At 34.4% G+C, this 12,827-nt stretch overlaps 1 protein-coding gene across 1 annotated transcript in view; it reads right to left on the reverse strand.

Annotated features, from left to right (window-relative positions):
- Positions 1-686: 686 nt before the first annotated feature.
- LOC106143430 (6-phosphofructo-2-kinase/fructose-2,6-bisphosphatase) overlaps positions 687-12,827 on the reverse strand; it is a 32,573-nt gene continuing 20,432 nt past the window's right edge. The window contains exons 4-9 of the mRNA XM_013345510.2: positions 10,555-10,715; positions 9,459-9,848; positions 8,124-8,345; positions 3,694-3,928; positions 2,869-2,996; positions 687-1,799 (exon numbers count right to left, since the gene is read on the reverse strand). Of these exons, the coding sequence (XP_013200964.2) occupies positions 1,695-1,799; positions 2,869-2,996; positions 3,694-3,928; positions 8,124-8,345; positions 9,459-9,848; positions 10,555-10,715 (1,241 nt within the window). The 3' untranslated portion in view covers positions 687-1,694. The remainder of the gene's footprint in view (positions 1,800-2,868; positions 2,997-3,693; positions 3,929-8,123; positions 8,346-9,458; positions 9,849-10,554; positions 10,716-12,827) is intronic.

Below are 12,827 nucleotides of genomic sequence, written 5' to 3' on the forward strand. Positions count from 1 at the left end.
TCAGTTTCAGAGAACGTTACTTATTATACATTCACTGAATAAATTATCTTTTAATAGATAACAAAAATTTTATGTACCTACGTAGCAAGTGATTCTTATTTCTTGGGATACTGACTGTAATTTTATTTTAAAGTATTTAATTTCTCGTAAGAATACTTAGATATTTACTTATAGAGAAAGTTTCAATTAATTTATATTTAACTGTTGCGGAATGAAGTATTTTGGTCATAACTTTGCCATTTTGACTTTCGTCATAAGAACATGACAGCCCATTGTTTATTTTGCTACGGCCACATATTGGATATGAAACAGATTAATAAAACCACATAATATAACGTTTTTAGTATTGTTTAAGTTCATTAATCTTTTTAAGCTGATCTAAGTTCAGGGTATCTATGTAACCCGACTTAATTTTTCACTATTTTAAATCGTCTTTGTCTTCTTCTTCAAAGTTTTCCTTAAAAGTTTATTTGAGTCTCTTTTTTTTCAGTCAAAGTAATGCGACGTTTAGCATATACTTAGTCTTATTTTATTTCGATTTCTCAAGCATTTGTATAATATTAACCAGATAGACGACTTACTTAGGTCTGCACCCTTTCCGAGTAGCGGCCATAACTACTATAGTCGGCACCTACTCTTATTTTCAAATAAGAATTAAGGTTGGTGCTACGTTTAAATAAAACAACTTTTAAACTATTAGTTCTATTTATTATAAAAAATCCCAATGTCATCTAAGACATTCATCATATTTCTTCTTATCCAATAAAGAAGCTTACAAATTTTACTGCAATATCAAACGCTTACCTCAATCCGTACATTTACAACTTACATTAAAATAAACTATTTTCTGTAATTACGGCCCCAACATTGGGATTTAACTATTTACGAAAAAATCTATGCTAAGTACGTTTCAATATCATATACCTAGTGATAAATCGGAGATATCAACGCTTAATTAGATAAAGCAAGTGACAGCATAACTGTGAAATTGCGGTATTAATCCCGGCTTAAGACTTACTAATCATTTAAAATATAACGCAATAGTGAGTGATTAAACAATTGCACACGACTTATCTTAAGATATCTGATGCTATCTTGAAAACAGTTATAAACTTATATGCAGTTACAAATGATGCTAGAGTTAAGATATTAACTTATCGCAAGATAAGATCAAGCGGTAACCTATTTTACTTCACTAACATAAAATGAAACTTACAACAAACACATACATTCAATTCGTAGATCTTAATTATGTTCTTGATTACGATAAAATTAAACTAAACAAAGCAAATACCAAAGTCGTCTACGCAACTAAAGAACACATAGTTTAGGTATATGAGGTTGAATCTGATGATCATGGATTGGGTAAGATACTCTCAGTCTTATTAGTAAATGGAAAAGACAATATCATACAAAATTCATCACATTCTTGTACATTCCTTGAGCTAAGATCTGAAATACTAAGGGCACGTCTTAATTGACGACACTTGTTTAAACTAGTCTTGAAATGCTACTTCAAAGCAATACAAGGTGAGATTCACACAGGAGTCCTTTGTATAGTCTTAGAGACTTAAAGGAGGCGCGTTTCGTCCAGGTTTTTCACAACCGTGGACGTGTCCCGACAAGGTCTAGGGGCTGAGGCCCTAATGCTGAAGTGGTAAGGTCCGGTGACCACGAGGGTCGAGCCGAGGCCCCTAAAGTTGTGCTTCGGAGTTCTGCCATATGTTGGATGGTAAGGTGTCGTAGTGTGATGGAACCGTCACCAATGCGTCCGCCGTCGTCCGGTTGATGGAACAATTCTGTAACATGGGAAATTGAACATTATTTTGGGGGGAAATCTCGAAACTATTTTCTATAAAGAAGTGACATATATTATAATATTTTAGTGGTGTCTCTGTGGCTTATAGCTACCCGTATCATAAGAGTTTCTTTTGTTTCCTGATTTTCCTTTAGTTTTGAAAAAAATAATGTCAAGGTTGATGGAAATATTACTTTGATAAAATTACGCTGTATAGAATTTTTACGAGATGTTTGTGATTTTTAGAAAGAATATTTACTTGTGCCCAATTTCTAATTTTTTATTTTCGTCTCATTGGCATCATGACTTTAATTCGTGACTTACAGTTTCACTTACATTTATCTGTATCTACCGGACACGTTATGATACTATTTAATTATCTTCTTGGCAACCTTGACTTTGTGTCAATAATATCAATTTGGATAAAACAATACTTTTATAAGAGTATTGTGCCAAGATTTATAGTTTGGCAAGATCACAGGTTATATAAAACTGCAAGACCCATTTCAAACATTGTTTAACCTGTAGTGCCATTGTCATCATGGTTTGGTCATCTGGTTTTTTGTCCCGATTTTGCTCTCACCAAAAAAGACCCTAACCCTGGGTCTAACAATGACCATGATCCCATGCTGAAGATATTAGGTATTAGCACTGACGACCTGAACACCTATAAAGATTTTCTCCCGTTTGTTTGTAATGATTTCTTAATTCCGGTCTAATAGTTAATAGCAGATTTATTTTTCCAGATTCATCATCAGGCAGAGGCATCAGCCTCAGATATTCAGATATACATATACTTATCAGAAATCAGAATAACGATGTGTATTCTGTATTACTGTTTATTATGGTGTTAAAGCTTTACAGATAGGTAAATTTGTAACAGAATTTTAATTAAGCGCTGATTGTATTTGGATGTCAGTTATCTAAATCCTAATTTACGCCTGATTATAAGGCAGAATGCATGTACTTAATTATATCGTGACCATCTGATTGTAAAAATTGTATTCTAACAAATAAATGATTTGACTTTGACTTTGACTAAAGCCTTGCTAGTTCAAAATGTTCGTTACCTTGGGCTGCATGCGGTGTGTGTCCACGCATTCCACCGGCATCTTGATCATCTCCACCTTGTATTTGTAGCCGTATGACGTCAGCTTCACTATGGTGTGCAGGGGCACGTTCATATACGGGAGTTCGTCTGGAAATAAACATGATATTTATTTGATTAATTATAACTTTATACGCAGGGACCTTTAGATTTTTTTGTAGAAAATTACGCTTCAAATCTTTGTTTCTGAGAATTGTTGGCGAGAGTTTATTTATTGTGGCACTTTCGAGTGTGCTATACTAACTAGTGTCACGACAGAAATTAATTTACCGGAACACTACTTTATTTTTACAGATTCTCATGGAATTATTTAGATTTGGATATGTAACAGCAAACATCACATGAGATGCTTTCGTTATTCAAAATAGCTGAAAATACCTATGTTCATTTGCGTCATTATAACCACAGCAATTTACTATTATCATACAACGATATAGGTATTTTCCAGTTAACACATTATCAGTTTCTAATGGTATGTGGAACCTACTTACATAGACCTTAACGAAAGCCAATGCTTGTCAAATTATGGACGCAATTAATCTTTTAACAAAAGATTAATAAAAAGATAATGATCTTTTGCTCTGTAGGTAAGTATATTCAGGAGGTACTTAACTGTTATTGACCACGACCATAATTTTTTTGCGAAATTTAAAAGACTATTTTCATTGCGTTTCTTTTAAATACTTAATACCAAAATGTGACAGAACTAAGTTCTTATATCTTTAAGAACTTATAGGTATTATATCTAACAATGTAATAGCAAAAGGAAATTGACTTTACAACTTACCAAGTTTAGCATCAAGGAAGTATCCAAGCATGCAACGCAGCACAGCCTGGTGTCCTACCACGATGACGTTATGCTCGTCCTCCAGGGCCGACAGCACGGGGCGGAGCCTCGTCATGATGTCGATGTAGGACTCTCCCCATGGATACCGGTACCGCAGCTTGTCCTGATCCCGCCATGCGAACTCCTGGGGGAAACGCTCTTGCATCTCCTCATAAGTCAGCCCTTCGCAAATACCCTGGGGAGGAAGAGAAATTGGTGTTTAGAAAAGACAACTAGAAGGTTATCAGGGACCTTCATTGGTTAAGTAAGGGGTTATACTAGGTAATAATACTTTAAGCCATGAGGTTGTCGTACTTCAAATTGTGATAAACGTCCAATCATTTAGATTAGCGCAACTGATTGGAATAGGTAAGCGTTATTTCGAAAAGTGGAACCAGGAAAAGAGAAACTTGGCGGTTAACAAAGATCATTACAGATCAAAATTTATGCCAAATTTATTTTTATTGTAAAATTTAATTGCTTTTGCAAGTTTTTTTTAACGTGTGGAAAGACCTTCGCAAACCGGACGAGTTATGTGGGGCTCGAACCCACTAAAACCACACGGTGCCATCGCCTAAAACTTTGGTGCCGGGAGCATGGGCTACCCTCAGTCATATTCCCGGCGTGGCGGCCGCTACCACGACCACGTCACATACCAATAGAACAACATAATAGGTCACATTGGACTTCGTACTAAGAGACAAAACGTAAGGAGTACCTACATCAATTTGAATTAACTCTTGTGTAGTCAATGATTCCACTTGGGTCGTTATGTGACGTCAATACATGAATTAACCTTTTGTTAGCAACAACCGACAGAGTAGTAAAAACATTGTAAGATATTTAGGCAGTTTTTCGCCAAATAAACAAAAGCTTACTTTACTTAGGGAAAATCATGGGTAGTGTGCAAATCATGGGTAGTGTACATACAATAAATGATAAATAAATCGAAGAAATCCATCGAAAAAGTGAATAATTTACTCACATTTTTATCGTAGTTAAATCAGAATTTTAATTAAAAAATGTGTGCATTACGCAATCATCAGTAGGTGTCATTCAAATGAATGTGTGTAAGTCATGGTCCTCACAATAATAGACTATTTGTTCAACATATTGCAAGTTGTTCATAACTAGAACGCTATATTTATACGCGGTGATATTCCACGCCGTTCTAGATATTTACAACACACCCAGGGTTGCCAAGCGTCTGGAATAGATAAAAAATTATGTGCCCGACTTATCCCACCACCCCTCATGGCTCTTCTAACTTTACGGTCATGGGAGGATCAAATGAGCCGAATCATGGGAGGAGTGCGATGCTGTCGCTTTTGCTTTCTCAAACAAACTCCTTAAAAATCTCTTTGTGTCCTTGATATTAGAATGTGGCCAGCATATCCGGCTCTAGGATCGAGACTCCACGATCGCTACGGCAAACTCGCAGATCTGCTCGACCCTGGCAACCCTATGCGCGGTAATGTATTTCTCCGACACAATTCCTGAAATGTGTCCAAGTAATAGACAAAGTCATCATTTTCCTGGCATTTGTCTCAAGTTCGTCTTCTTTGGGGAGGAGCCCGCGTTTAGTCTATAACCGTCCATGGCATCAGAAAATTTATCTTGAACCACATCTAAATATGAAACCAACCCAGCTTTTATGCTTTGATTATAAAAGAAATTAAAGCTTTTGTCACGTTATATAAAAAACAAATATATCAAGTAATTTCCAACGCCCAATGAAATTTTAAAACCTATTGTTCCGTATTATTATCGATTATTAACTTTGCAACAAGTAATACATGACCATCTAGACCATCATTCTTGTCTCTTTAAACCATGACATTGCCAGAATCACCGAAAGTCCAGCGGAAGCCATAATATAGAAAAGAAAGAAAGAAAGATCATCTGGACAAATTATAAATTGCATTGTTATAGGTCACTTAAAAGATTTCAAACAGCATTAAGATTTTGATTATTAATACCCAAACGTAGCACCTCAAACGGCATTATTGGATCAATAACATATGCAATGCAATAGCACGAGACAGAGACGATAGGTTTAAAAGCTCAAGAGGGTACAATAATTGAAAATATATCAGGCCACCTAAATAAAACTTTGTTTACTGTTACTGTTTTGAATAACACCATGATTTCAAAGAATTTCATGGTCACCAATGTTTGTTGATTCACGAGACTTTGATGGATGAAGTGTCTTTAGTAAACAACGGCGTATAAATTCTAGATATTGCAACCACAGACTATTATTTATAGGTATTTTAGGTTTCTCTTTCATGACATCTTGCATTTAAAAAGTTGTTAAAAGAGAGTCTTTGTAAGTTAAACGCATATTTTATCTAAATAACTACTTCTAAAATATTACTATTCATTTTAAAAAACCTCGAGTTGTACAAACCCAATCCGCCTTACTAATTTTTGATGTACTTTTTCAAAATCAACCAATACATTTATTTGAAAAACATAAAGGTTAGTACATCTTTGTATATGTTACTGTTATATTGTGAAAATAAATAAAAGGGTTCATTCTACTCCATTGGAAACGACACGGCTGTAGAATATTAATCCAAATAAATATTTTTGTAATGAGAACAATATTGAAATAATTTATGATCACCATATATTTCGTTGAGTCAACCTACATTATCAAACGAATAACAATCGTGCTATGCCTCCGTCGTAAAGTAATTTATTATAGCGATAAGAATTTACAATTTGCGAAAACATTTATTATGTAGTTACTTTCAAGTGTTATTTCTGACACATGGTGCTTCTTATGGTATAGGTAGATCTACTGTAAGAAATTTATATCTATCTGGCCCCCCAGCTCAACAGAACCAATTTCTTTCGGAAGTCACTATAGCATTAACTATATTCATTGCATGCGTTATCTAGTATAGTTGTTCCAATCTAATATTTCTTCGATAAGTAGTGACCAACTACCGGGGTTGCAATAGTGTAATATTATTTTTTTTAAACATATTATTTGCAACACAAATCGTTGGAAACATATTTGGGCCCGATATGAGCCTAATCGTGTTTTCATAATATCACGCCACTCTCCAACTTTTCTGATAAGGACATGAACAGTTCATTAGACGTATACCCATGTTAAAGCACGTTCATAGCTATCAAACATAGCTTAATTAATAATTCTGATTATTATTATTGTATAAATAATTCTGATTATTAGATTTTCCCACTTATTTTGAAGTTGGTTGAAAATAAAGGGCTACTGTGATGACTCAAATAATAACAAATTTGACAAAACAAATTAAATGGAAATAAATCACTACATAGTACTCATATAAAGCAAACTCACTTCCCGCGTCTGTCCCTCTGTAGATATATTTGTATGCTTAGATCTTAGATCAATACCGGCACCAATAACGATAAAAAGCGACTAAGGGATAGGCTTATAAATTTGAGATGCTTCTTTTAGGCAATGTGCTTGCAACCTGTCACTATTTGAATTAAAGCCAAACAGATGAACGTGGCCTATCAGTATTTACAAGACTGTTGTGTCTGTCTACCCCGCAAGGGATATAGACGTGATTATATATATGTATGTATGCTAAGATCTTTAAAACTACACAATGGATTTTGATGCGGTTTTTTTAAATATATATAGTGATTCAAGAGGAAGGTTTATATATACATAAATGATATCGGGGCGGCTTGTATTTTATATTTATAAGCACCCGTATATTGTGATAGAGATCGGTGTCAATGCAAGATACGCGTTTAATGAATTACTTTGTTATTGTTATTTTCGACTTGTTTACACTGCATTTATGTACCATGTGCAATGAAATTTTAGCCAACTCGGTTGATTCAAGAAAGATTGTGTTTAAGAAATATTTAAGAGGGTGTTTTATGGTACTTATCACATGCCATTCTACTGTAATCATCTTTAAAACAACATCAATTGAGCAAAAGTTACCAACGAAAACAAATAATATGAGGTCTTTCGTAGATCGATTAAGTAATGCTGACTTCTAAGAAATTTGAACATAATAACTATCGCTGTTCTAGGTCCGTCTCCTTATCTTCCAGAAAAGGGAAGGACGTTAGATACGCTACACTTCAAATTAATAATCATATAAGATGTGGTTCCCGGCACCAATACAAAAAAGAATAGGACCACTCCATCTCTTTCCCATTTATGCCGTAAAAGGCGACTAAGGGATAGGCTTACAAACTTGGGATCCTTTTTTAGGCGATGGGCTAGCAACCTGTCACTATTTGAATCTCAATTCTATAATTAAGCCAAATAGCTGAACGTGGCCATTCAGTCCTTTCAAGACTGTTGGCTCTGTCTACCCCGCAAGGGATATAGACGTGAACATATGTATGTATGTATAAGATGTGGTACTTACAGCATCCAATTCATTGAGCGCCCTGACCGCTCGTTTGGGAGCCCTGATTTCAGCGGCGGTCTGCTTAGTGCGGCGGAGTTCCGATGTCCACACGGAGAAGGCCTCCCTGGTGGCCAAGGGATTCATGTACTCAGCCAACGCATGGGCGTAGGTCTGTCCTCGAGCAGAAAGAGACGCGTCACCCCCTATGCGACCCAGGACATTGTATTCGCTCTCGCCGTGCTGTAGAGAGAAATAGGAATTAGATGAGGATTGACATTTAAATGCTGAAATAAAATTATATGAATAATTTATTAGTAAAAATTGCCTGCTTATTGCCTGTTAATAATGAGGCTAGATAAACGCTGTTGATGCCACACCGCGTACAGCAGACGACCGAGCCCTATTCCTGCTTATTCTATAAGAATGCCTCAATTAGACGATTTTAACAAGAAGAAAACGTAGAACACCAAAAAACATCTGAACCCAAACATTTTAAGCTTCTACTTTTTTATAGCTATTTGAAATGAAAAGATCGTCAGCCGAGAGCTGGCGGTATCGTGGATAAGGAGAAAAGTGCGTTTAGGTAAATATTTACTCACAGGATGAATCATTGTATACAATGCAAAATGTACTGGTGAATAATATAAAGAAGATACAAAAGAATAATAATCAATCATCCATATCTAGCGATTGTTACTTATCATCAAAGTTAACAACTAATATTTTCGAAGAATACTATCTAGTTTTATATCTAAATTTAATGGGTTCGTCATAATGATAAATGTTTATAACCATATTTTAATTTATTGTCATCGAATTAGCTTTACAATAAACAATTTCTTTAAGATCGAACTTTTGATTTCGTAAACCATTATGAACAATGAAAAGCAATAGATAGATCAACTATCGTCACCGTTTGACTACAAAGTTATTTTATTTATGAATTTTACACCATAATGAATTTTTCCTAGAGAATGACATAACATCGTAAGTTTCTCTAGTAAAATGCAGCTGCGGCAACACGCCAGCTGAACTAACATATCTTGTTTTTCTAAAAACGTTAGTATGTTTACATACCATGTTGATAAAATAAATTATGTCCGTTTCAGTTACATAAATGTTCTAATAACAACTTTATCTACGGAAAATCTTAAACAACTTAGGGAAAGAACTGACATAGTCAATTTAATGATGCAATTTCAAACATTAATTGATGATTTGAGAATAATAATTAAGTAATAACATCAATATTTACTATATAGTCTCTAGTATTTCGCATAGATAATTATTAAACCTACTCGTGCAGGTTGTACTAAACATGATATAAATCATAGTAACGTAAAATAAACTTACCCGAGTGAAATATAAAGTTTGCGGTAAGGCTCTCATTCCAGACAAATATCCCAGTATCCCGGATTCTTTCTGCCCAGCAACTTTATGAGCAGTCACTGTTTCACCCATATTCTCAACTCGCACGAAACTTATATCTTCAACACCAGCGTCAATTGGCTCGTACTGTCTCATGTAATGCTCTAACTTCTTCCGCAGATCATCTACTGCTTCTTCTTCACTCATGTCTTTATAATCAGCTGAATAATGCAAGATCTCAATAATGTTCCTCTCAAGGAGCTCTTGGTCTTCACATACACATTCAATGAATAAAATCCTGAAGCCCATCTCATTGAGACAATAGTCATTCAACTCACGGCGCTGCTCACGAGTAATGTTGGTGCCATCAAAAATCTGAAAAAGAACAACTGTATTTAAAAAAGGATGAGTATGTTTTCGATATTTATAATCTATCTTAAAGTCGTAGATGATATGTTATCTCCATCTCTAGACAGTGCGTCACAATATTCTAATACAGTTAATAGTCTAAATCAAACATGATTTAACTTTATCGCAATTTTTGCTGTTGTAAAGTTTTATTGATAGGCAGGAGCAGTTATCTTGTAGAAACATATACAAATATCTAGAATGTTAACCCTGATAAGCTTATTTTCCATGTTAAAAATATTTTAAGTATGATGACTTTCAGTATTATCATAATCACTGTTAATATCGTTGGTAGGTATTATCATTTTAGTACAAATGGTGGATTACTTATAAAAACAGTCGCGTGACTTTTCGATATATCTTCTTTTGTACTGAATGAATGTAGTATACAAAAATAAACACTTGTAATGAATTACAAACTGTTATTTAGTTATTTTCTTGAATGCAATTTTGTTCAACCGAACGTACTAAAAACATGAATGCGATACCCATCTGCTATTAAGAGATTTGATATTTGAAATTTATTGCGAAAGAAGTTTTTAAAGGTCTGAGACCATCCCGCTTTTGGAATAGTTCAAAATATCTCCGTGACTTGCTTGAGGCCTGAGGTCCGCCTTAGAAAAGTATCTTTGATAAAGATAAATCTGGTGAAATAATAGAAATAGTAACTTACAGCAACGCTGTTCCCATCCTTCAAGCAGAGAACGGCATCTTGTACCGCCTCCCTAGCGCTCTGCCGGCGTATAGCGGAGCCCTGCTGGTTGTCCGCGCGGAAGATATCATGGCTACCGTAGAGAGCCATGTGTCTGCGACGGTATTGACTGCAGTCGAAAACTAAAAAGGGAAACACAGGTTAGAAAACGATAACTTTATTATTTTTTTCGATAATCTAGGAACCCAAGCTGCCAATATTTGTGAATATCAATTTCATAATTAAACACATAAACCCAAGCATACATTTGAAAGTGATCGACCCTATAGTCTGTTGTTGGCTCTGGCTATCGTAAGGTATAAAGACGTGATTATATAATGTATAAGTACTAAAACAACTTTTATGAATACACACTTAGTCCGTGGTCTCATTTCTACAGCTAGGACAATCTGTGGATATGATAAATAAAATCAAGATAGTAATAATCTTCAGTACATAAGATTACGTAAGTCGTGATCAGTTTATTCTCAAGAGCAAACTCAACATCTGGGTCATGGCAGGAAATTAATATAAATATATGTAGAATTACTACAAGTGCGATAAACGAAACATCTCATCTCATCATTTGTAGGGCATTTAGGTTTTCATATGTGTTTAGATAATTAGCCGGGATGTAAAATTAAAAAACTGTATGTTGGTAAAAATAAAGAAAACTATATTAAAAAATCTTAAAACATAAAAACAATCCTATCTATAATTCGTCTTAAACCATTCTTGTGAAAAATAACAAAAGAAGCTCGTCATTTTTCATATTACAAAAATTTACTTTTTTTTCTTAGCGGCTAGTGCGCTATACAACTTTTAACATTCTGCCCGCCAAAGACGACAGTCTTTCAATCTATCTGCCTGCCATGGCTAACTACCTATACTTAGTATATCAAAAAATTCAAAATACAAAATGTCTAATTTCCCTTAGGGTTCAGTTCAGTTGCACAGTTCATTTATCCAATTAAATTCTCATTTTTCTATATAAATAAATCAAACACTAAGTAAAAGTCTTATTATCATATAAATAATAATTGTAACTTTGTTCAATGAAACATTAATTTTTCTTAACAAGTGGACTGTATAATAAGGAATGAAAAAGAACAAAAGTAATGAGTAGGTTAATAATTTCCTTCGTCAATGATAATAACTCTACCTAGACTATTTACTGGAAATTAAGTAATGAATCATATACACTAACGGTATATACTATAAGGGGAATATTTTAGAGAATCAGTAGTCTCTACTAACTAGTGTGAGTTACAAATATCATGGAACTTAAGTAATTAATAAGCATGTTACATCAAATATATATATGTCCATATTTACACCACATGTTTTAACACTTATTTAGAACATTATCCGAAATTAACAGTCAATCAACAGTTCCAGATTAAAAATACCTACTAAAGTATAAATTCAAAGAAACAAGTTCTTTGAATAATCTAATTCCTTTACTGTTTTAAATTCCAAAACCATATGTATCTTATCCTAATTATTGTAATCTGTTATACAAAACATTAATTAATATTTACACATTTATTATAACAACTTTGTCTATGAGATGTTACTTTGCCACTTATTATCCACCCTAATGTAGTGTTTTGGGCGATCGCAGTTCCAGAGGGTGATTTGAGGAGACCTTCTCTAATAATGTTGCTGTAAACCTCAGCACCTAACAGAACATCGATTGTGTTAGGTGTATGATATTTAGGATCAGCTAACTTTAGGCTATTAAGTGCTACCCAAGAAATCCCAATTGTCTTGGATGGAACAATAGTGGTTATACTATCAATTACATAGGCTTTAACATTTCTTATATAATCAGGTCTAATTAGAGAACGTATTGGTAAAATAACCATAGCTCTTGAATTAATACTTTTGCCACAACCTAAACCCGAAACCCTACAGTTTGTATAAAACTTCCTCAACCCCAGCTGTTGTACCATGCCTTCTGTAACGAATGAAGTTTCCGAACATTGATCGACTAGAGCTCGAAGAGTGCGTCTTTGATTTTTATTAGTTTCGGTTGTGACTAAAGCTGTGGGAAGCAAAACATGATTTGTATTTCCTCGAGAGAGGTGACTGCTAATGTGTTTAACATTCTCTTCTAACAATGTAGGTGAGTCAAGGTTAACTTGGCACTGATCATCAGTCTCACTTTCAGTTCTATGTTCTTTTAATCTATTTACAGAATATTGATGTAAGAGAGAATGATGTCTCCCTTTACACGTGCCACAGTTAGTTGT

The sequence above is a fragment of the Amyelois transitella genome, chromosome 17 (assembly GCF_032362555.1).
Source record: "Amyelois transitella isolate CPQ chromosome 17, ilAmyTran1.1, whole genome shotgun sequence".
In the NCBI taxonomy this organism is placed as follows: domain Eukaryota; kingdom Metazoa; phylum Arthropoda; class Insecta; order Lepidoptera; family Pyralidae; genus Amyelois; species Amyelois transitella.